The following is a 22,423-nucleotide window of genomic DNA, read 5'->3' on the forward strand; positions in this document are numbered from 1 at the left end:
CGTTGCCTCTTACCCTTACTAGATTTCGCTTTTGAATAAATATTCTGACGTCAAAATTAAATATTGATATTAAGGAAATTCGACCCTCAATATACATAAGAAGAACCCATTTAAAGTCCTTGATTCAGTATTTTTTGATTTTTTATAGCCTATTGTATACTTTCATTTATTTATATTATACTACGAACATCCCCTTTTTTGAAAGAAATTAGTTCTAGAAGGAAGGATTTCGGAATAAGTTGAATTAAAATAACGAAATTTGGAAAATTTATATAATGTTTTCTATCTAAAACTCCTCATTTTGCGTTCAGGATTTTATATTTTATACTTCAATTTTAATTCATTTACACATCATGGGTGGATGCTCGTCCTTGGATGTAAGAGTAAGACGGATTTAAAGTAGAAAAAAAACTAATGGAATCTTACAGTTCTTCATATTTTAATTCCCAAAATGCTCTGAAGAACATATTAAAAGAAAGTGAGAGTAGGAGACAAAACGTAGCTTACTTTAAGAGGATTTAAATCAAAAAGTTATGACACTCCATCCACAGTTCTCCTTATGTTCCTCGCTGTATTTTCCAATATATTATTCTTTATGAAAGTCTTTTGTTTTTTAATATATGTATAGGATTACTTCATGTAATACAATAAGTATGTATATATAATAACAGAATAAAATATGCTTTACACTCCAAACTATAGAGAATAAAGAGGCACATTACCTTTAAGATTCTAGAATAATCTTCCACTTGTTTTTGAGTTAGAAAAGAGACTCACAAGTAATAATGAAATGAGGCTGAGCTTTTTAAAATATCCAACTTCTATAAATATCCTTGTAGACCATATATCACGGACTCCACCTAATAAATGGAATTAATGTAAATGTGAAAAAGATATACATTTTTGCGTGATCTACATCAAGGACACTAACGACTGTGATCAATGAAATAGGTAAAGTAAGAGACGAAGCAGTATTGACGTAAGTAAGAATGGAAACACGGATTTCAATGAAGAAGTTGAGGATGAAGGGAAATAGTGAGTAGCTCTCTCTGTTTTTATGTCACACACGGCCTTTGATTAAGTTTGAGAGTTTTTTATAGAGCTCCCTGTTTCTTGTGAAGTATATGATGAGTCCGTAGAAGATCTGAAGGAAATGAGGTATCCTTGAAGATAGAGACAATTAGTCATGAGATGAGAAGTGACATAGATCGCAGATCTTGATATGAAGTGCATTTGTCCACTCAAAGATCCTTCTTTGCAATGAGATAATCTCCGATCCATCCAGAGACTGAGGAAGGCAGAGGGAAGGTCCCTTGAACGGAACCTAACATTGCTGAGAGAATATGAAGGCGTTTAACTAGGATATCCTAATGAAATCAAGGGAGAAATGTGGATCCCTATATATGAATGCTTGTTAAGAAGATCCATTGTATGAAATCCCTCTCAACACAATGTCTTTGGAATCCAAGTATATCTCCAGTTCTATTTTCTCTAATCTACCCTTGGATTAAGAAATAGTCACTAAAATTCCAAGCTGTAGCTTCTTATCTCTATAAGTTGTGCGAGTGAAAATGAAGTTGTAAGCCACCATTGGCATTACATAGTCCCATCATGACGAAATAGTTTATTCTTGGGTATAATTAAAATGAGGAAAATGATTGTGCTTCTAAAGGTCATTCATCTCCTTTGTTACACCCAGTTTTCGGAAAGTCAGTAAGAAACTGAGAAAACAACAGCACAACTTTCTTTGGCACTCGAAACAGCCCACTATGCTTGATTTAACTGGAAAAACGGCCAAAACCCAAAATATTGTTATTGTTTATTAATTTTTTTTTCTTTCATACATCTAATAAAAATATGTCTATTTTTGGTTGTTCAGGCATTAAAAAACAATTTAATGAACAGAAAAATTGTTTTTTTACTTAATTCGTGAGTATATTTTATGTACAAGAATATATGTATAATATAGTTCAATCAAGTTATAGTTTTATGACTATTCAGAACTTCGTAAACCATTTTAAATAAAAATATGTTAATACATTAGTTAAAGGTAACTATTTTAGAGTAATATTTATATTTGTTAGCATATTAATTTAAATACTACTGTATTTAAGAAATAATACAATCGCACATACATAAAAAAATTCTGATATACATATGATCATATTTCTTATAAACTACTCATATATAATTAGAAATAATGTTTCCATTGATTTATTTCGACAAATAGTTAGAAGAGTTAGGCAGTGAATAGAGAAACTTAATGATGATCTTACAAAAAGAAAACTGTTAAAATTATAATGTATTGGTTTCAATTCCAGGATTGATAAGATAAAAGTGATTATATATCTCAATGAAAAAGAAAAAAAATGTGAATACGGAGTAGGGCTCCCACTAAAAATCTCTACATTTCCCTACGCATACATTACGTCATAAATGTGTTTGTTTATTGATGACGTAGAAAAAAATGCTCAAATATTTAAATTACGCCTGCGCGTATATAAACAAAAAATGTAATATTTTTATGACCGAATATTTAAATTATATTGCTAAATACCATGGTATTCTAAATTAATGGGAAGACAGAAGACTTCCTTTCCAGAAAAAAGAACAAAATACAGTCCTTAATGAGGGCGATTGCTATATTTTGGTTATGAAACTGATTACACGAATCCCTCCGGATCACTTCATTTATTCCTTCAGGACGAATATTCCAAAAGTTCCTGCCTAAGAGTTATTCTTAGACGACAAAATATCTTCTGATTATTCAAAGCTTCACTCAATCTTTTTTCAGCATGGAGATTTGTCTGTGAGAGTGTTAATAAATGAAGGGATTTCGAAAATATAAGAATACAGCCACAAGGATTGAAGAACAAACTTCAATAACGCCATTTGGTACCTGTTCTTTTTCATAGCAAATCTTCCAAAATATATCTCCATTCAGGCATCGAAAAGTCAAAGATATGCTTCTAAAGCCACTACATCTGCTAGTAGTGAAAGTGAAATTGAAGCCATTATTCAAACAGAGCAAGCTTTTGTGCTAGTGGATTGTGTCATTGATTTCAATAACTGTTGCTCAAATTGTCAATTAGACACTTCAAAATCACATCAATTCACTAATAAAACTGAAGACTTACTTTAATTTTACTACCTGTTAGAATAATCTCAAGAATTCATTTTAATCTTTTTTTGTCAATGTTAAAAAGGATATGTTCTTTGTTTCATCAGAACTTCAAAGTAAGCATCATGCTTATCTATGACATTATAACAGAAAAGAAAACCCAAAAATTTACCGAGAATATATTTTTACTGCTAATAAAATTATATATCATCGAAGAGGAAGAGTAGCATGAAGAAGTTACTTTTACTAAAATTTCCATTGTGTTCGTCGTTTACATAGCAAAATTAATGGTAGTGCTAGTTGGACTAGCTTACTCTACTTTTTATAAAGTTGTGTTAATATACCTTGTCTATAACCTCATAATAAGGTTATAAAATTATTTCTTTATAAGTTATTGTCTACATCCACAAGTCATCAAGTAGTAATGTTTAAAACATTAAGGTCAGTTTAAAAGTAAATTCATTAATATATTGATTTAAATAATTCAGAGGTATACTTAATTAATTATTTTGCTAATTTGATTTAAACAATATAATATATAATTACATGATAAATAATTTTCAAAAACAAATATAAAGAAATTTAAAATTAAAAGAAATAATCATTTTAAAGTACATCTATAATTTAGACTAGAAGAGATAGAAAATATTAAAGAATCAAGATTATTTAACCTAGTATTATACCTAGGATGAATATTAAAAGTACTCTGTGTGAATTATTTAAATTTTAAGATTAAGAATTATAGATCTTTTTATTATAAACAGCTACTCTATTTAATTAGAAAGAACTAATCAAAAGAGATGGAGAGGGATTTGATTAGGGGGTTGATTGTTAAGGTGAGCTTTGAGAATTAATATCTCAGGAGTCTTTAGGACGGAGGATGGATATCCTGGGGGTAGAATGCTGGGGTAATTTTTCCAAATTAAAATATAGTTGTCATATAATAACTTAAATAATTATTATTGAAAATATTACGGGTAGGAGATGGTTCCTATATTAGAAATACAAATAGCTCTAAAGTGACGGGTGTATTCATTCTTGAGACAGGTTAGAAGTCACTATCACGATCCTTTATATTAATGTGTTTCTTCCATTAAAGAAGATGATATCCAATGATTAAGCCATGATATCTTCCTCCGAATTCTGAACATCAAATTTAAGGTAGGAGGCAAATGTCAAGAATATACAATTGAAAAGTTAAAAATTCATTAGAACAATGACTGGATCCAGATACCTACATTCTAATTTTACCAAAGGAAAAATCCATCTACATCAGGCATAAACTAGAACTATCAAATAACTCAATTCAAACTCTTTCCTCTAATATTACTTATATTTACAATAAACGTTCCGCCATCTAAATGAAATTGATACGACTTGACATTGTGTTAAAGATGAGTAATTTGTTTGTTATGTTTATTAAGGACAAATCAGGGATCCTTCAAAAGAGTAGAATACAAAACAGAGTTGAATTTATGATTAATACATTCAAGATTATCAATGAAGTAGCTTTGAATAGAGGGGTTCCTTATCGGGTTTATTATTTGATTATTGTTGTTCTATATGGAAGTTTATCAGTACAAGAGGATTCCATAAAAATCTTGATCGACTGATGTACTTTTGAAATGATAATCTACGAGATTGGAAGTAAATATATAAGGCATTTATGTTAAAATGTATCAGGAAATGAGAGCCAATGAGTAAGACAAAGATCTTGCTTCGAATGGTCGAGATCCCTGAACATCAAAGAGTATTCTTAGGATATTAAAATGAGAAGACATGAATTCATCGAAACAATGAGTGGTTAAAGATTTTATATTTCTATCGAACATATCCATATAAATCCCCGATAAACCGAAACTACCGAACTACTCAATTGAATTTCTTCCCTCTCGTTGTTGCGTTATTATTTATCAAGTATGTTTACCCTAAGAGGTTCCGTTGTGATTCACATTCGTAGTTACTAAAGAAAAAGTAAAGATAAAATATCCCTACGTAAGGATAAACGTAGGGAATTATTTTCCTTCATTATTATAACTTATCCCTACGACAGATTAAATTCCCTACGAGTGGAAGCACTGCTCAGAAAATATTGAATTATAGAAGTCCTACTCTATATATCCGATGGTACGCACGCAACCCTTTATTGCTTCTTTAGTACTTGGACAATCCCGTAATAATTTTATTAATAGTATAAGATATTCATTGTATGATAATAAACATTTTTTGTGTATGTATAATTTTTAAATGACGTATAACAAAAAAAAATGTACTTCATACTTCATGAAAAATAATTAATTAAGTCGCGTAAATAAAAAAATTAGGAATGCCAGTCTTAACCACTCAAGAAAATCATCAAGAATTGACACCTTTACAGATCAGATTCACTATCTTCTGATAAGCAGGGACCCCTTTAATATCTCACCTTAGAAAACATAGTTCTAAAGGAAATAAACAAGAGTTATTGGAAAATAATACATCATTATTGTATATTGATATAGTAAACGACCAATCTGATGAAATAAATTAAATTTATACTTTCGTTTATTTGCTCTGTATCAACAAATAAATTATATTACAATTATTTTCATAAATGTCAAAATTAAAAATTAAAATTAAACAGCATATAAATCGTTGAAGTTAATTTATTTTTGATAAATAAGTTGTATAAAACTTAAATTATAAGTGGAATTGTAAATATCAATTTATATAGTTTTGGCCATTTCTTTGGGGAGATATAGCACCGTTCGGTCGTAGGTGGCAAAATCGTATTTATGCTCCGCCGGAAATTTGAGGTCTAGTTCTTAAATAGATTGAATCCATATAGAAAGCTTTGAACTTATCGTGGTTATTCATGCTGAGAAGTAATTTAGTAAATACGAATTTTAATGAACATGAAAACGACTTTCCAAAGATATATCACAAGAATTTCTTTCAACATAGAAGATCAAAAGCAAAGTCAATATTTCTACTACCAGATTTTTTGGTCCATCTCTCCCATTTTACTTCACTCTTCAAAGTTTATCGACTTCACACTCTCAGAAAAAAATCAGTGATAGATACTTAGCTTTATCTGAGTCCCTTGTTAGTTCATTCAGAAACCGTTCTCTTTGCTTGGATTGTAATGAGACCAAATAGGACACGAGCAAACAAAAATTATATATTATCCGCAAGTAAATAACTGTCACATGGGCTAATAAAATGATTGATTGCTTGAGGGCTCTAGTATCGTGTAAGATTACCTCAACTGTTCTGTGCCTCTACTGTATGCTTGAGACAAAATAACTTAGAAAATTGATATTTAATAGTTATACTTATATTAATATTATTTGTTAATAATTTTTAATATTTGCAAATTTCAATATTGTAATATATATAAATTGTAAGTTAGTAATAATTATAATCTATATAAATTCCATCATCTTTTGTTGTCATTGGGTCATTGGGATTCTCTTCAAATGAAAGTACGTGTCCTAAATCGAAGATTGCCCTGAGATGAGAATTCGTTAATGGTTCATTCTGAATGTCATCACCATACTCAGTGCCAGAAGATTTCTGAGTGGCAAGACAAACTCTAGTAAATCGACATATGAAATGGGGTGCGGTCCCATCTCTTTTTCCTTGGTCACATGCAAGTAAAAATCTTGCTGAGGAAAATAATCGTTTGATCAACATTCAAAATGGGCACGGTTAAGGTCTTTAAATCTTTCTAAGAAAGTTTAAATTATAAAACTTCTACATTTTTATAGAATTGTAACATAATTAGCGATTACAACGACATAAGTATGACTCCTGATTAATTCTTGGATGTGTTAGTTTTAGGGAGTAAAGACTGAGAACATAAACTAGAGTATTTTAAGTCCAAACAGGACAAAGATGAACAATTAGACCTGTTAACTAGGAACTATATATACGTACAAACTATTTGTACCAAAGAAGACCTCCATCGACCTATGTTGTCTATCCAAAACTTTGTTAATAATCAAAAATGGTCCTAGCCAAGGTTAATAGAAATAAAAGGTTAAAAATCATGTAATCAAGCTTAATAGAATTTTTAATTTTATGTATCATACCGACTGCTGGGTAAGAAAAACAGATTTTGACAATGCACGCATGTACTCATACATAATGATGTCTATATTTAAAAGCGTGGTGGAACTCAAATATGAGTCGTACACGTGTTATGGTTTAACCTTGTCTTTCTATTAACCTTGATACTATCCATTTATAATCAAACATTTGAAAAACATTTGGAATCATCCTCATTACTTTCATGATGCACTTCATCTTCCTAACTTATGAAATTGTATGCAAAATGTATAATTAAATATTTTTTAGTAATTTTCACTAATATAACAACTTTCACACAAAAGATTAAATAAGCCTAAATCAACTAATTTAAAATGAGCCTTAACTATGGATTCTAGAATAAATAAATTACAATTTCTAGTCCTAACTTAATAAAAAAAAATTTTAGTGTAGATACTAAATAAATAATTTGAAATGGATTTCGAATACAAAAATAGATATAAAAACAACACCTGCATATCATATATTAAGACGTAGTTATTTCTTTTCATTGCACAAGATATCAGAGGACTCCGATAAACATAGTATATAGATTTTCTGTCAATTGTATAAAGATAAATTCTTTAGATATTGACTGTCGTTGTTGTCTTTATTTAGGAGCTAGAAAGTAATCATTCCTCAATCAAAATTATCTTGACCTTAGTGCTAATTTTTTTTTTTGGTCTCTTTCCTCAACTACATATCAATAAGTAATTCATGAGTTGATTATATTCGTATAAACTGGAAATATCCAGATCCAAAAGGATCTTGGTGATTCATCCATTGGTTACTGTTACCATATTTACTTGTATATAACTAGTGTATATATTGCCTTCCTATGTAATAAGGCGCTACTCACTGTCGTCTTATTGATAGACTAATATAAGAAGAACAAGAATCATGACCTATTGAGACGATGGATCTCGTCGGGACTGTTCAATGATGAAACAAACCTTGTCAGTGAACTCTACGTCTCTAACTTTCTTGGCGTCCTCCTGTGACCTCTACGACCTCGAACTAGTCTCCCTGGTGGTTCTTCAAATCATCCAACTTCTTCTGGGGTTCCTTAATGTAACGCATTGGTAGCCCAATGTTCTTACAGATGCCACGTTTGCTGATTTGTCCTTGATTATTAGATAGACAAATAACTACGGTCGGTACATTTCAATTCCTCCTCCGTTAACTAAATATACGGCTGCATCGAGTATACTTATTCCAATGTGACAAAATTAGACTGAATTAATGTGTTTTATGAATATATTAAGCAGCATAAAAAAAAAAAAAGATATAACGATATTTGGTTCCAAAATCATCCAAAGTGAGCGTGGATATCATCTACAAGCCCTGTATTTATGCGAATTAAAAAGTGGATATACACTATTCAAACATTAGGAATAGCTTGAGTTGGTTCTAGGTAATTTTCTACCCCTACATTTTTACCGTTTGTAATTTTGTATCGAGGAGATTCTGCCGTATGCCATGTTCGCTTTATTTTTATTTTTTTTATCATAGGTTCGAACTTTACTATTGTATTTCGATTATATTATTAATAATGAAGATAGGACAGAATGAAAAAATGAAAAAAGAGAAGAAATAATTAATAAATAATGAAAAAGAAGTAATTTGTAATCGTGTGCTGTTTATACTTTATTAGAAGAAGGAGTATTTAATTACAGATCTGGGATAATGAGTGTATTTCGAAAGGATTAATTGACATGCGGTACGTTAATAAATCATAATCGTAGTATCAATTGAGGATTGAAGAAATAAAAGTAACACCATCTATACAAGGAAATGAATATTTATTGATGAATCATAGCTCTATTTTCATATCTATTAGACTAGCTTAACCAATCAACGCTTTCATGCATTTTATTTGTGACCTACTTAACGTTTTATTGTTATTTATAATATTTTGAATAGGGCTGGTGTTTACTATTAAAGAGCTCCATAATAACTGTTCTGGACGAAACCACAACTCCAACTTGGTTGGGATAAGTGGTGTCGGGAGAGTAGAAACCATGGGGGACCGCAATTTTCAGTAATTTTCAAAGCTACAGGAACAAAAAAGGTTCTATTGCCCATAAATGTCAAAGCTTTCGAAAAAAAAGTTTTTATCCATTCGTTCAAATTGTACGTCTTACAAAGACTCTAATATATAATAATAATTAATAACTATCTTAGAACTTACAAATACTGCAATATTACAATTTGTAAAGATAAAATATTATTAAATAGGTAAAAAATACACTGGCGTCAGACAACAGTTATTGTAATCTTAAAAGATACTAGTGGCCTTTAGCAATCCAGCTTGATATTAGCCCAAACGACAGTGAGTCACACCCTGGTGGATAATTTATATTTTTTAGTTTGCTCATGCCCTATTGAATCCTTACCTCTGCAACGAAGTTAAATAGAGCTTAGGTTTTTGCCGACGATAGTTTATTTGTTACTCACCAGGATAACAGCAAAAGTTACGGATCGTTTTTTTTCAAACTTGTTAAAAAGATTATATATGATACCATTAAGATAACTTAAAGAAAGATACTTCTAACTTGATTAATTATCCAGCTCAATAGATGCTCGAATTATGAATTTTGTATTCCATGAGGGATGACAGGATGAAAATTCATCCGAGAAAGACAAAGAAACCAAGCTAAGCCTCATAGGAGAGTATAGTAGACTCTTTCCTTGGCAAGTAAATTCCAGTGTTGTAACAATGAATGAATATATTGACAGAGAATAAGGAATTTGAATATTCTAATATCATTATGATAATTGAATATGTAGATACCAAGAGCGGTTATTAATTTTTTGTTAATAATATTTATTAGGAGGTGTAGCATCATTTTAAAACATTAAAATTGAATATTATCATTCGACATTATGATAGATATTGTCTGTAAACTGATAGCAAAAGAAAAATAATTGATTAATGTGGAGCTGAAAATATAAATAATGAAATAAATGTAAATTGATACCTTGTTACTTTCCTCTGTTTAATTAAAAATGCACTTAAAAAGTGTATAATGAAATATTCACTTTAAATAATTATTTATCTGTTCAAAATAAAAATAATATGAATGTAAAATAAAATATAAATTATAATCATTTTATTTATTTCATAATATTATATATAGTAAAAGCAGCTTTCCTTGTTGGCCAAAAACGGAGGTTAAAATGCTTGGAAATACAATGATAATTCTATGCACTTGACCTATTGTCTATATGATTTTCAGACTAAAACCATAAAAAAATCAACTCTGTACTTTTTTTGCTCATGATATGGACAGGATAGAAAGTATCAACTAAAGTTAAGAAAAAATTTCTCAGTGCTGGTGATGGCAAGCGAATGATGTAATTAATGGGTAGTATTTACCAAACACTGAGTATTGATACAAGTTCAAGATAACCACTCGATTTCTGACGACCATACATTATGTGAAATAGCTTATAATAATCCAAATACTTAGTTTAATTGAAATAGGTATGTTAAGAAATTTATATTTGTCGATTTTATCACTTTTCTAAAATTGCTAATGCGATCCCGCTCTTCCTTGTTATTCAGAACAATGAGCACACTCCCGCTCTCCGTCGAGAATTTCATTTTGAGTGACGCACAATTGAGCACTGTTCAGTAATGCATTAGTTATATGTGTATGGGATAAAATAATTTTTTACATTCAAATATACTGTATGAGTTTAATACAAAGGGAGGGTGTGAGTGTAGCTGGTGGAGATGAATAAGTTAGGAAAATAAAAATAGTACTTTATTTAAACTAATGATTGGGAATACTTTAATTACGTATTAGGAAACAAGTGGACACTTACTTATTTAGTTTCAACATAGCAAAGCATTTTTAAAATGGAACATCAGCGTGGTAGCTATCTAAATGAATTACCTCCCCAAATAGATACTACCATTGAAAACGACGCAATGGTCTTAAATTCTTCTAACGAAAGTGATTCGGAAGATCCTAGCAATCCCAAACTTGCAGTTTTGGACTTCAATTAATGTGTATCTCTATTAGGAGAAAGTCTTACAAAAAGGGCTAGTCAAATGACTCCAAAATAAGTCCAAAAAAGTCACAAAAAATATCGAAAGTCATTCAAAACCAATTAATAAATATTTATGGAGGGATGGATTTAGTTTTGGATATAAATGTTGAAAAAGAAACTACAAACGCATTAAAAGCCCAAGAGCAATTCATCAAAGATTTACAGGATAACTCTACAAAAAAAAAAAAGCGAAAACATTAAGGTCTTGACTATCGTTTTGCATATTTGGCCTATAAGGAAATTGCAAAATACTTTCAAAACAACATATCATTTTGCCCAATTTGCCAAGAAATTAAACATGGACAAATGAATTTTGGCAGATCCCAATCTAAAAAGGGACTCCAGAATTGATGAACATGTTCCTCAAGACGTGATCAACTTTTATAAATCCGAAGATGTGAAAGGGATAATGCTAGGAAAAAAGATATTTTGAAGGTTTATAAGAATGGAGCCAAGATCAGAGAGCAAAAGCACCTCATATTATCTAATTTACGAGAAGCTCATCACCTCTTCGAACAAACATATCCACAATACAAAATTGGTTTTTCGAAATTTGCAATGTTTAGACCTAAGGAATGTGTTTTAGTTGGAAGTTCTGGGGCACATTCTGTATGTGTTTGGGTAATTCACAAAATATAAAGCTCATGCTCCCTGGAGATAATTTTAATAAATTGTGATGGATGGAAAATTCAGAATATAATAATGTTAGACTTCAATCACTTGATGATTTCCTCATTATTCTCTAATGTAATCCTCACTCAATAGAATACTGTATCCGTCAATGTGGAATGTGTGGTGACGAAGTTAACATTAAAAATATATTGTCTCAGATTTTGGAGGAAAATATGATTGATGAAATAACTTATAGAAGGTCTTCCAAAATATCAACCGCATGCTTTTATAACCAAAATGGAATCCTCTACTTTAAAAGAGCGAAGAAATAGTTAGAAGATGGGGAAAGGGTAGTGGTTTGTGACTTTTCTCAGAATATTTATTTCGTTGTTCAGGACGAGGTACAAAGTTTTCATTGGAACAATTCTATGGTAACAATGGTGAAAGCCATTGTAGTATACTAAATCTATATAACTTGGATTTAAAAAAATATATAAATGAGGGTAAATTTGCCTCACCACAATTCTAAATTAATTATCTTTTCTAATATTGTACCCAAATCTTTTACTTCCCATTCTTAGTATTTCATGAAAATTTAAGAAAAATTGAAATCTACCATGTTTGAAATTTTTAAGGTCAAAGATTTGACTTCGTTATCTCAAGGTCAAAGAAACATTTTATTGGGTAAGAGTATAAAATATAGAATAATTAATGTGTAAATATTTATGCATTCACGTTTAAAGTAGATCGATATAATTAAAAACACAAGAGAAATAGCTGTTTAAAACATGGGTGCTGGCCTCGAGGCTTGAACTTTAGGAGCCTCTAACTCCTGATATGGAGGTCAAAGAAGGCTATAATTTTAGATTTTTGAATATGTATTCAAAATTAAACTATACACAAAATTTCAAAAAAATTGGAGATGTTGCTGTAGAAAATGTCCCAGTTTTGATCGATTAGAAAGTCAATATTTTTATTGTTTTTAACTGCTTGTTTGCCGCTACAAAATATGTAGCATTATCAGAATAAATAACTTCCTTTTTTCCATACCGTGCAACAAATCTTTTAAGAGATGTCAAAAACTCCCTTGTGTAACAAGATTGAATTATTTCTACGTAAATAGCTCGTGTATGAAGGCAAGTAAATAAAGCTATGCATTCTTTGAACGTGAGTGGATGAGGACAATGATTCTCATATGCATCATCACACTAATGTTTTCAGGGTAATGTCCCAAAGTAATCGATTCCTACATTTCGCCATAGACTAGGATTGTCATATTATAGTAGGTAAAGGAGCTATTCTTGGTGACTTATATTTTACATTGCACACCTAGGGATTTTCCATAATTTCCTAAGTAAAGATTTAATGCACCTATAATTACCGATGAACCAATAATGAGCTCTAAGTGTGTTGAATGTTTACTTTTGTTAGGAATAAAAGAGCCGTTGATGTGTATCAAGCACAAGTTTAACAGCCAGAGTTCCTTTAGGAATAATTAAGATACAAGTAATATCAAAAGCTATAGTATGCAATCGGTTCTGTAGCTTAATATCTCCTAATTTTTTATCATAAAAAACAGGAAAATGCCTCATTAGTGATCCAGGAACAATCTTTCGTTTAGCAGATTCAGAGTTACTGTATTTGAGAACTTTAATTTCCTCTGCAAACCTGGCTTTGTGTTCAGATTTTAACAAGAGAACTTCATCCTATTCTGATTCTTCCTTAGTCACATTAAGAAATTGGATATGCCCTTTACGGGCTTTTCTCCTAATATGAATAAGCACTCTTTTAATAATAAAAGCAGACTTAATTCCAGCCGATAAAATACCAAATTATATTCCTTGAAAACACAAACAAGAAACATTCTGTTATACTATAGATTACTTAACATCTGGATAAACACAAGCCACGCAACCTCACTATTAGAACTGTAAGAATAAATCATTCTTTTATTAAATAAAATTGTGGAATAGAATAATTAATTGTTGTTAAGAAGTGATGAATCATGAGCGCGGAGATAGAAACTTATCTGTTCGTACCTTGAAACCCCTTGTTAATGATTTAAGTAATCAATCATGAAATTGCGAATTGCCTGGTGGAAGATTTTGGCCGAAAATTTTATTGTTTGTGGTGAAACTCGAAAGAGTTCTCCTAAAGCAATGATCAAGTAGAATTCAACTCTGTCGAAGTTTTAGTACAAGATTTCCTTTTATTCCTTTCAGATCTAACTTTAAATTGCAGATTGCCTTTATTAGTGAGTATGGAAGAAAGATCTCTTATTAAACCACATCAAAGGTAGACATTTTTTTATAAGGAATAGCGATAACATACTTATGACATTGTCAGTTCCTTCGTAGTTTATCATTTTTGTCTTGTATTGGAGAAGAACATCAATTGATTAATCTGTTTTCAAATATAAATGACTTCATAATAAGTAATTCCTGTCTCAACTCTTGTGGTTGGATTTTATCTCCCTTTTCCAATTCATTAAAAGTGTTGAAAATAGTGTGTCTGATTTGAATTCCTAGATGATTATGTTTGTGGTCTATTTTTGAAGAATTTATTATTGAAGATGCCTCATCCTCCTTTTTACATATCTGCTTGAATATGTACATTTAACTTCAGGAATGTTTTACATATATTATGGATACAAAACCTAAGTCTGGATTATTCAACATGTTTAGCATGAATTAGTCCATATTTTACCTATTTTAATGCAACAAATCGTTATTATCGCCACAACTCAAACTCAAGACTTTGATTTATTATTTAATTTTTTGTGACGGCAAATTCATCTTTTACTTGCGGATATTAATGTAATACATTATATTTAGATATGAATGCTATGAATATTTAATTAAAATAGCTCATGACTACATTTACCTCTAGATGTCGAGTAATTCACCTATAAAGTAACAAATGAACTTTGTTCCTTGTTCAGTTCTATAATTATTACTTTTATTTGAAAATTTTATCACATTATTCCTCGGAAATAAGTGTTATCTTTTCATAAGAAATTAATTGTACTAGATTGGAATCGGTTGGATTTTTTACCAGGTATCTAATTGATTGTTATAGCTGATTTCCATTTATTAAGAATTTCCATGTTTGATGTTGGAACTTTATGCAAAGAAGTTCATATTTTATTACCATTGAGCTTTCGATCAGATGTTTAACCAGTGTGGCAACTAGGAACCACAAAATTTGAAGGCATATTTGACGTCAACTAAAAATAGTCGATTTCTATGGGAAAAAACAACTTATTAATAAAGGATTGACAATAAAAGAATATATTTATATATCTTATTAAATCAAAACATAAATACTTCAAATAAAGAAGTTGCGTGATTTTAATAGTGAATAGTTTATCCAGATGTGAAGTAATTCATGGTTACAAGTCTAGTAAGATGGATTCAAAATCATCTTCAAACGTAGGATCTTAAGACTTCTCTCAAGATCCTGCTCGAAGGACCATGTATAGATAAGTCCATCAAATCCAATCAGTGTTGCTAGGGCGGTTAAAATTAAAATCTGCTAGATGTTCTTGTAAAATTGGCTACAAATCACCTAGTTTTAACAAAAAACAGCTGAAAAATCGGCTAAATATTTATTTCTTATTAATCTATTATCACATCTTATATGAAATAGTGTTTTAGGATACATTTTATTCCTTAACTTGGCTTTTATTAAATTCATTTGGCTGAATACCCTTACAGCTTCAGTATTGGAATGAGGCAAACTCAATATTGTTTAGGCTCAGCGAAATAATTTAGATTAGATGAACAAAATGTTACTGCGTCCTTTGTTTCTAGCCATTTCACAAGTATAATATTAGACCATTTAATTTATATTTTGTTATGATCTCTGAAGGTAAATCCAATGATTTTGATAAGGTTATATGGACTTTTTCATCACACACAAAGTGTTTCCAACACTAAACATTGAAATTGTTTTTCATACCTTCACATTGTCGGGAAGCCTATTTCCAAGTTCTTTAATAAGCTTCCTCAAAAATTGAGAACATCGATCCCTGAGGTTCTTATCTCGATCCTCTAACTAGTGATGGGTCATAATAGAGAGGAAATTTTCTGCTTCATATCTTAAGTATAATTTAGAAACAAGGTATTCTTCCAGATTACAGGTGAAAGGGTAAACCCGATGCTGATTGATAGGAAGTATAACTCTATTTACCAAACTTTCAACCAAAAGAGTTAATACTTCAAGCAATTTGATAGGCTCACTATCATTGGATACAAAAATCATTCAGCACAGATTTCGAAAATAACCATTAACCGTGATTATATTCATCACATTATAAAGAGTGGAGTATTTCCGATGTGTAACACCTTTCGGTTGATTTGGTATAAGTAAAACGACTTTTTAGCTCCAAATATTACATTTTTTGAAAGAATTTCAATAATCTACAACTATAAACAATAAATTAAGTTTTTTTCTGACAAAAATATCAACAATCTACAGTTATTCGTAAAGATATAATTTTTTTTTTAAATTAAATTTGAATAGATTTGAATTCTATTTTTTTTGAAAAATCACATATTGGAACTTTTTTCAAAAATTCAAATATTTGAAACTTTTTTTCAAAAACTGTATTATTTCTAAGCTTCAATTTTAAAATATTTTTCCAAAAAAATAATTCTTTTGTGAATAAATATGAATTTTGGAAAAAGAATTCAAAAAAATTTGATTTTTTGATTTTTTTTTTAAATTACAAAACCAAGCAGCCCTACACCCTCCCCCCTTCCCCCTGAAAAAAATATATAGTATTTTTAATAATGCGAGTAAATTCATATCAAGAACTGCACATTAAAATTTTTAATTCATACTTACTTTGAAAATAGAGAAAATATCTTTCTTAAATGTAAATTTTTATATATTTTATTGAATAGGAGCTATACGAATACCGTTCTTTTCCATTGTTTGAATATCATCATGGAACACAATCACGTTCTTTTAAAAAACGACAAGCAAAACAATTCTTCAATGATGATGAAGATTATAGTGGAGATTTAGACTACCTGTTAGTTGATGATGAGGAAATCACTGATCTAAGATCAACTATCACAACATCATTCAGCATTGATGACGAAGTTAATGAACCAGAAGATGTCTTTGTTCTTCCATCTCAAAACACTTTTATTAGATTATCAATAGTTTTACCTGGTTGGGAGTGGAAATCAGAGCTTTTAGATCAAAATTCCAACGCATTTAGAAGGATTGAAAGGAAATTAATTACACAGTTTGATAAATTATTTGATAATGTATCTGGTCAACAGACATTCAAAATAATTAAAATCAGGTAAAATATATTACATTACGATAAAAAGTGAAAACATATTACCAAATAAATTACAGTAAAGGAAAAAATGGCGAACCTTTAGTATTTCTAAACTTAATTGTGAGTGGGATTGCCAATCTTGAATATTTAAACAAAATATTAAGTGAGAAGTTGGAAAGTGGAAAAATTGGTAAAATTATTATTCGGAAAAGTGGAGATTACTGGTGGAAAAAAATTAATAAAGGTAACTATGCTACAAACTCCCTTAAAGTATAATTATTATCAACATTTCAATTTGAGAGGTATTGTTTAATTAAATATCAAAATTAGCTTAAAGCCATTCCATGTTTAATTGAAATTCCATTTTATCACGATATAAAAACTATCCTTGTGGTTAAGATTGTAATTTATTATTATTTTTTTTTAAATGGACCTTTCCACAAATTTAAAACATTTTAAGTATTATCAAAAAGGATTTGTTATTATCCTGTAATATATTAACAGTTCAGATTTTCATGACAATTAAAGTATTATACATTTGAATATAATTCATCGATAGACTATCCACGCAGTATACAGGGGTGTCCGCAAAGGGTGGGATGGAGGGGCTGTAGACCACCGACCAAATTAAAGAATTTGTTTTTTGGACTTTTTTTCAAAAAAATAGTTCCAAAAACCAAGCCCTCCAAAATATAATCCTGCGTGCACTCCTAGTATAAGTTTATAAATTTATAAGAATTTCGATTAGTAATAATATAATTTAATGAGTGTCGGTTATTCATGTTAATTATATCCAATTTTTTCACTTTGATCATCGACGTGAAAAAAATATAAGATATATCAGAACAAAAGATATTATTTTAGAGCTTTAATATTTAACACTATCATTAATTATTAGATTTCTTTTTACGTATCAAGAAATATTCAACTTATGTAATGACATGAAAAATAAACCCTCTGTTTTTATTATGTGTATGACAACTAAGTTGGATCGGTCTAAAAAGAACAACTAAAAAGACTGCAGTCAGGTCCATATAATATTTCTAAGTCCTAGTACCATGCCTTATCTGACTTTTATGAAGTTACTACTAACTACGTCATTTGAGTCGCTGAAGTTTCATAATAATTCATAACCTCTTTCAAAGAGACAAGATCCCTGAAATTAAAAGTAGGATGTGTGTGACTAGAACGTATTAATATAATTTCATTATTTTCTTAGTTCTTATATTCTTCAATCCTAGCTAAGAGTGAAGAAAATAAAAAGATAGCTAGGACTGTATTACTGAATGACCGAGGAATAATAGGCAAAACATAAAGTAGCAAAATTAAATCATAGATGAAGTTATCATTTTAAAAAAAAAGCATTATTATTTGAAATTGGGAAACAGCAAATCATAAAGCAAATCTCAATTCTTTTAATAATTAAAAACATGGCGTGCGTTATTTTTTTGCTCATTAACCAAATACTAAAAAATATAAAAAGTACCATTTTGGACTCTTAGTACCACAAACTTGACCAGTATTTTGTCCCTAGCATTTTCGCCGCCTACATTTTTTGCTCCTACATTTTTCCCGCTGGCAATTTTTCCTCGAGGAGATGTTGTCGCATGAAATCTTCACCACCTTTTTATGTTTTACTATTATCTGTTCGAACTTTATAGTTCTTTCTCGATCAGATTAATTATAAAGATAGGAGAAAAAGAAAAAAGGAATAATGATAAAGAAGTAATCTGTAATCCTGTGCTGTTTATATATTTAATATTGTAAGAAAAATGAGAAAGGAATCGCGTATATAAGATGCTGAGTCTATTTCAAAAGGATTCATTGAAATTTTACACGTTAATAAATCATAGCCGTGGCCTTAGTGGAGGCTTGAAGAAATAGAAAAAACTCCATCGATAGAAAGAAAGGAATACATATTGATTATCATAGGTTTTGTCTGAAGATGGTGGTGAGTCTCTAATTTATCTACCGTATTTACTTTTACTATCAACAATATTAAGTGGCTCACGAATTTGCATCGTTTTTTTTATTCATCTTACTTGGCCTTAGTCTGGAGTACTAGATCCATGGAGAGTGCAACCCTAATCAGAAAATACATTGATTGACATAAACAATCTTCTTTAGTATATTTACATAGACCTGAAAACTGCTTAGTTTGTTAAAAAATTATAGGTAATAATCTAATTAATTATTCAACTAAACGACTTTATATTTGCGAATCTATCTCGTGTATTCACAGACAACATTCATTTGCCTAGAGGAATCCATATATTTGTCTCCTTGCCTCTTTATTCGTTAAGGACTTCTGAACGAAGTTCGACAGGCTCTCATCCTCATTTTATATTTTAGTTGATGATCGTAAAAAGTTCAACCCTCGGAGTATGCTTTTTAGTGACCAATGACTGACTCACAAAAAAATGAAAGAGCTCATACTTTTTTTTATCAGGATCTTTCAAGTCTCAAGTAAATTAATATAATTTAGACTTAAATCAATTCATGAATTACTTCTTGACCTAAGAGTGATTTTGATGGTTGATTTACTAAAGGAATATTCGATAAAGTCTTAACTAAGTAATAATTGTTTCCTCCATTTAAGGATTTGCGAGATTATTATCTGTTTATTATTATTCAAAAAACATTACATTTTAAAATTTTACAGACTTATTCAATTAGAAAATAACAATCACGTTACATACAAAAAGATTGTAGTTATTATGTGTATATTAGTAGAATACTGACCCATTTAAAAACATACTAAATAATTATTATATTTTATCATATTATTTTCATATATATATACCGTATGGAACTAAATAAATATTTACTTTTAATTTGATTAAAGCTTTTAATTTTGTGGTATTTTTTAAAAGGTTATTTTCTTTTCTTTGACGAATGTACCGGGCTATTAATTTCCAAGGGTTGATTTTTTGGGAACAAATTAACCATTAGTAGGAATTTAATCTAATTAGAAGATGAACGTTAAGAGTTCGGCTAGTGAGCTATCGCCTCATCCCTAATCTTACGACGATCTCACTTCAGTGAGCATCTCTCAGTATTGTTATATTGTATTATATGTGATATAGAGAGCCCGTGTTAGAAATTGAAAAGAATACAATTATATTGTTATAAGATTACATTTCACATTGTTTATTTGATCTTATGGTAATCTCATATGGCACAGTCCTCAAGACTTGGTAGAGGACATCATCGTAACACTCGCCAAAAAGAAACCTCCTGCCATGGATTCGGAGATCGACAAAATTTCCATCCACAGCTTGAAACAGAGACATACCTAGTAAATCCTGTCCTGCTAGAATGGTCAGGAAAAGTTTACAAAGAAGAACATTAACTCCAAGGCAAAGATAACTCCGGTGCATTGAGAACCTACCATTCTAGATGACGATCCCTTGTCCACTCCTCACACCAACACTCTCTGCTTTGCGAACCCTGCTGATGTAACACGACAATTGTTATTACCAATCCCTCAGGTAACGGCGGAAGAACTTGTCAACATAAAGGTTTCTGCAGACCTTCGTAACGAATTCCAAACCGCATTACGGAAGCAAACTTCCAACCTCGAGGCCCAGATGAACGTGTGGACAAACAGCCTGTTGAAACAAATGAGGGATGTCGTATCTTCATCCATGGCTTCTCAGCCAGCCGCAGCTACTTTATCACCGGCTGCACTAGCATCCTCACCGACCTGTTCAGCGGTACCTAGTACTTCGAGAAAACCTCCGACCACACAACCTGCAAACACTCTTCCAAACACCAACAGCCATGCGGAGACTGGAGGTAGTGCTACCATCACCTCTAACAAAACCTTCTGGATCTCCTAAATAAAATAGCCACCCAATACAGCAAACTTTTGATAGTTCTGTCACTGGTGTGAAATCTCGAAGAGTCAGATCAGATAGACTTCGAATCCTCTGGGTCTCACAGTTAACGTCCTACTAGAACATTTCCATCAATACTAAAAGGTGAAAGCAGCAAAGTTGATGCTGAAGTAAACCTCAACAAAGAAAAACAAATACCTGGGGAATTGGTTCATTAACCGACATTGCTGCTGAAGCCGAACTATACAATAATTGCCACGATGCACAGATCGTTAGGCAAATCGTTATTGGGGTCTGTGACAATGAACAAGAGTTGCTCTGCAAGACCAGTGTACTGTCCCAACACTAGATAGATCAAGGGACATCTGTAGGGCCAAAGAGTCGGCTTCCAAGATTTTGACAAACATTACAACATGGTAATGCTAGACCTAGGTCCAGATCACTTGGTCGGTATAAAATATCAGCCAACGGCTCCTCATCAAGCATTAATGGATGCAAGGAATCATGTAAAAACTCCATCAAACCCCACTGACGCAGTAAACAAGCATACTCTGCAAATTGGTAGAGTTATAACAGCTGCCACAAGAAGTTACATTATGCTTCCAATTGCCGTTGCTCCAAATTTTCTTCTGTATACGTGACAAACAGTCCACAGAAGGGAGATCAACAAGTTTTATGAGCTCAGGTCCGTCACCACCCACTTCTTCTTCAAAAACAAATTTCACGAGGATTTCTCAGGAATGTGCTCCCAGACAGCAGTGCTTCAGGTAATCTCATCAGTGTATAGAATGGTAAACGTCTGGGATTCAACATCAACACTGGCAAAAAGCCTGAAGGCCAACTCATAGCCACAAATAATCTCAGTATCGACATCATCGTTTAAATGAATGTCAAAATAAAGTATCATAACCCCAATGACTTTTTAATTATCTAGTGATTACCGAAGTACACTCCTCAGTCTGGACTCATGCATTAAACTGAAAATCAACCACCCTGAATTTCCATTTCCAATAGAACCTATCAAGGACGTCCAAATGCACACTGTGCTCGAAGTCCTTCACAGTAACGGCAATTTGTTCGAGTCTACCCCTGGTACAACCACTTTGCATCACTCCAGAGTACCTGTTCACAAGAATTAAAACAACCCTGAAGCCGGACCAGAAAGTATCTTCACCACCAACAAATCCCTCCTCGGGAAATATTCTGACGTGTATGACGTAGAAAAACATCTTAAGGTTATGGATCGACCTACCATAGTCATCCACCTCAAACCCAACGTGACTCCTTCCAAAGTTAGTGGTCCCAGACCTATCCCTCTACCTCTTCATGAGAGGGCCAAGAAGATGCTCGATGAATTAGAGTCATCATCAAGAAGATTTCTATGCCGTCCAAATGTGTCCACCCTATGTCAGTCGTTGCCAAGGGGAA

General features: G+C 31.2%; 1 protein-coding gene across 12 annotated transcripts in view; it reads left to right on the forward strand.

The window, feature by feature from the left end:
- Positions 1-22,423, forward strand: part of LOC121127156 (basement membrane proteoglycan) — a 106,957-nt gene that overhangs the window by 17,113 nt on the left and 67,421 nt on the right. For all 12 annotated transcript variants that reach the window (XM_040722508.2, XM_071892307.1, XM_040722513.2 and 9 more), the window contains 2 exons: positions 16,768-17,177; positions 17,234-17,400. In XM_040722508.2, the coding sequence (XP_040578442.1) occupies positions 16,768-17,177; positions 17,234-17,400 (577 nt within the window). The remainder of the gene's footprint in view (positions 1-16,767; positions 17,178-17,233; positions 17,401-22,423) is intronic.

Source organism: Lepeophtheirus salmonis, chromosome 12, assembly GCF_016086655.4.
Source record: "Lepeophtheirus salmonis chromosome 12, UVic_Lsal_1.4, whole genome shotgun sequence".
Taxonomy (NCBI): domain Eukaryota; kingdom Metazoa; phylum Arthropoda; class Copepoda; order Siphonostomatoida; family Caligidae; genus Lepeophtheirus; species Lepeophtheirus salmonis.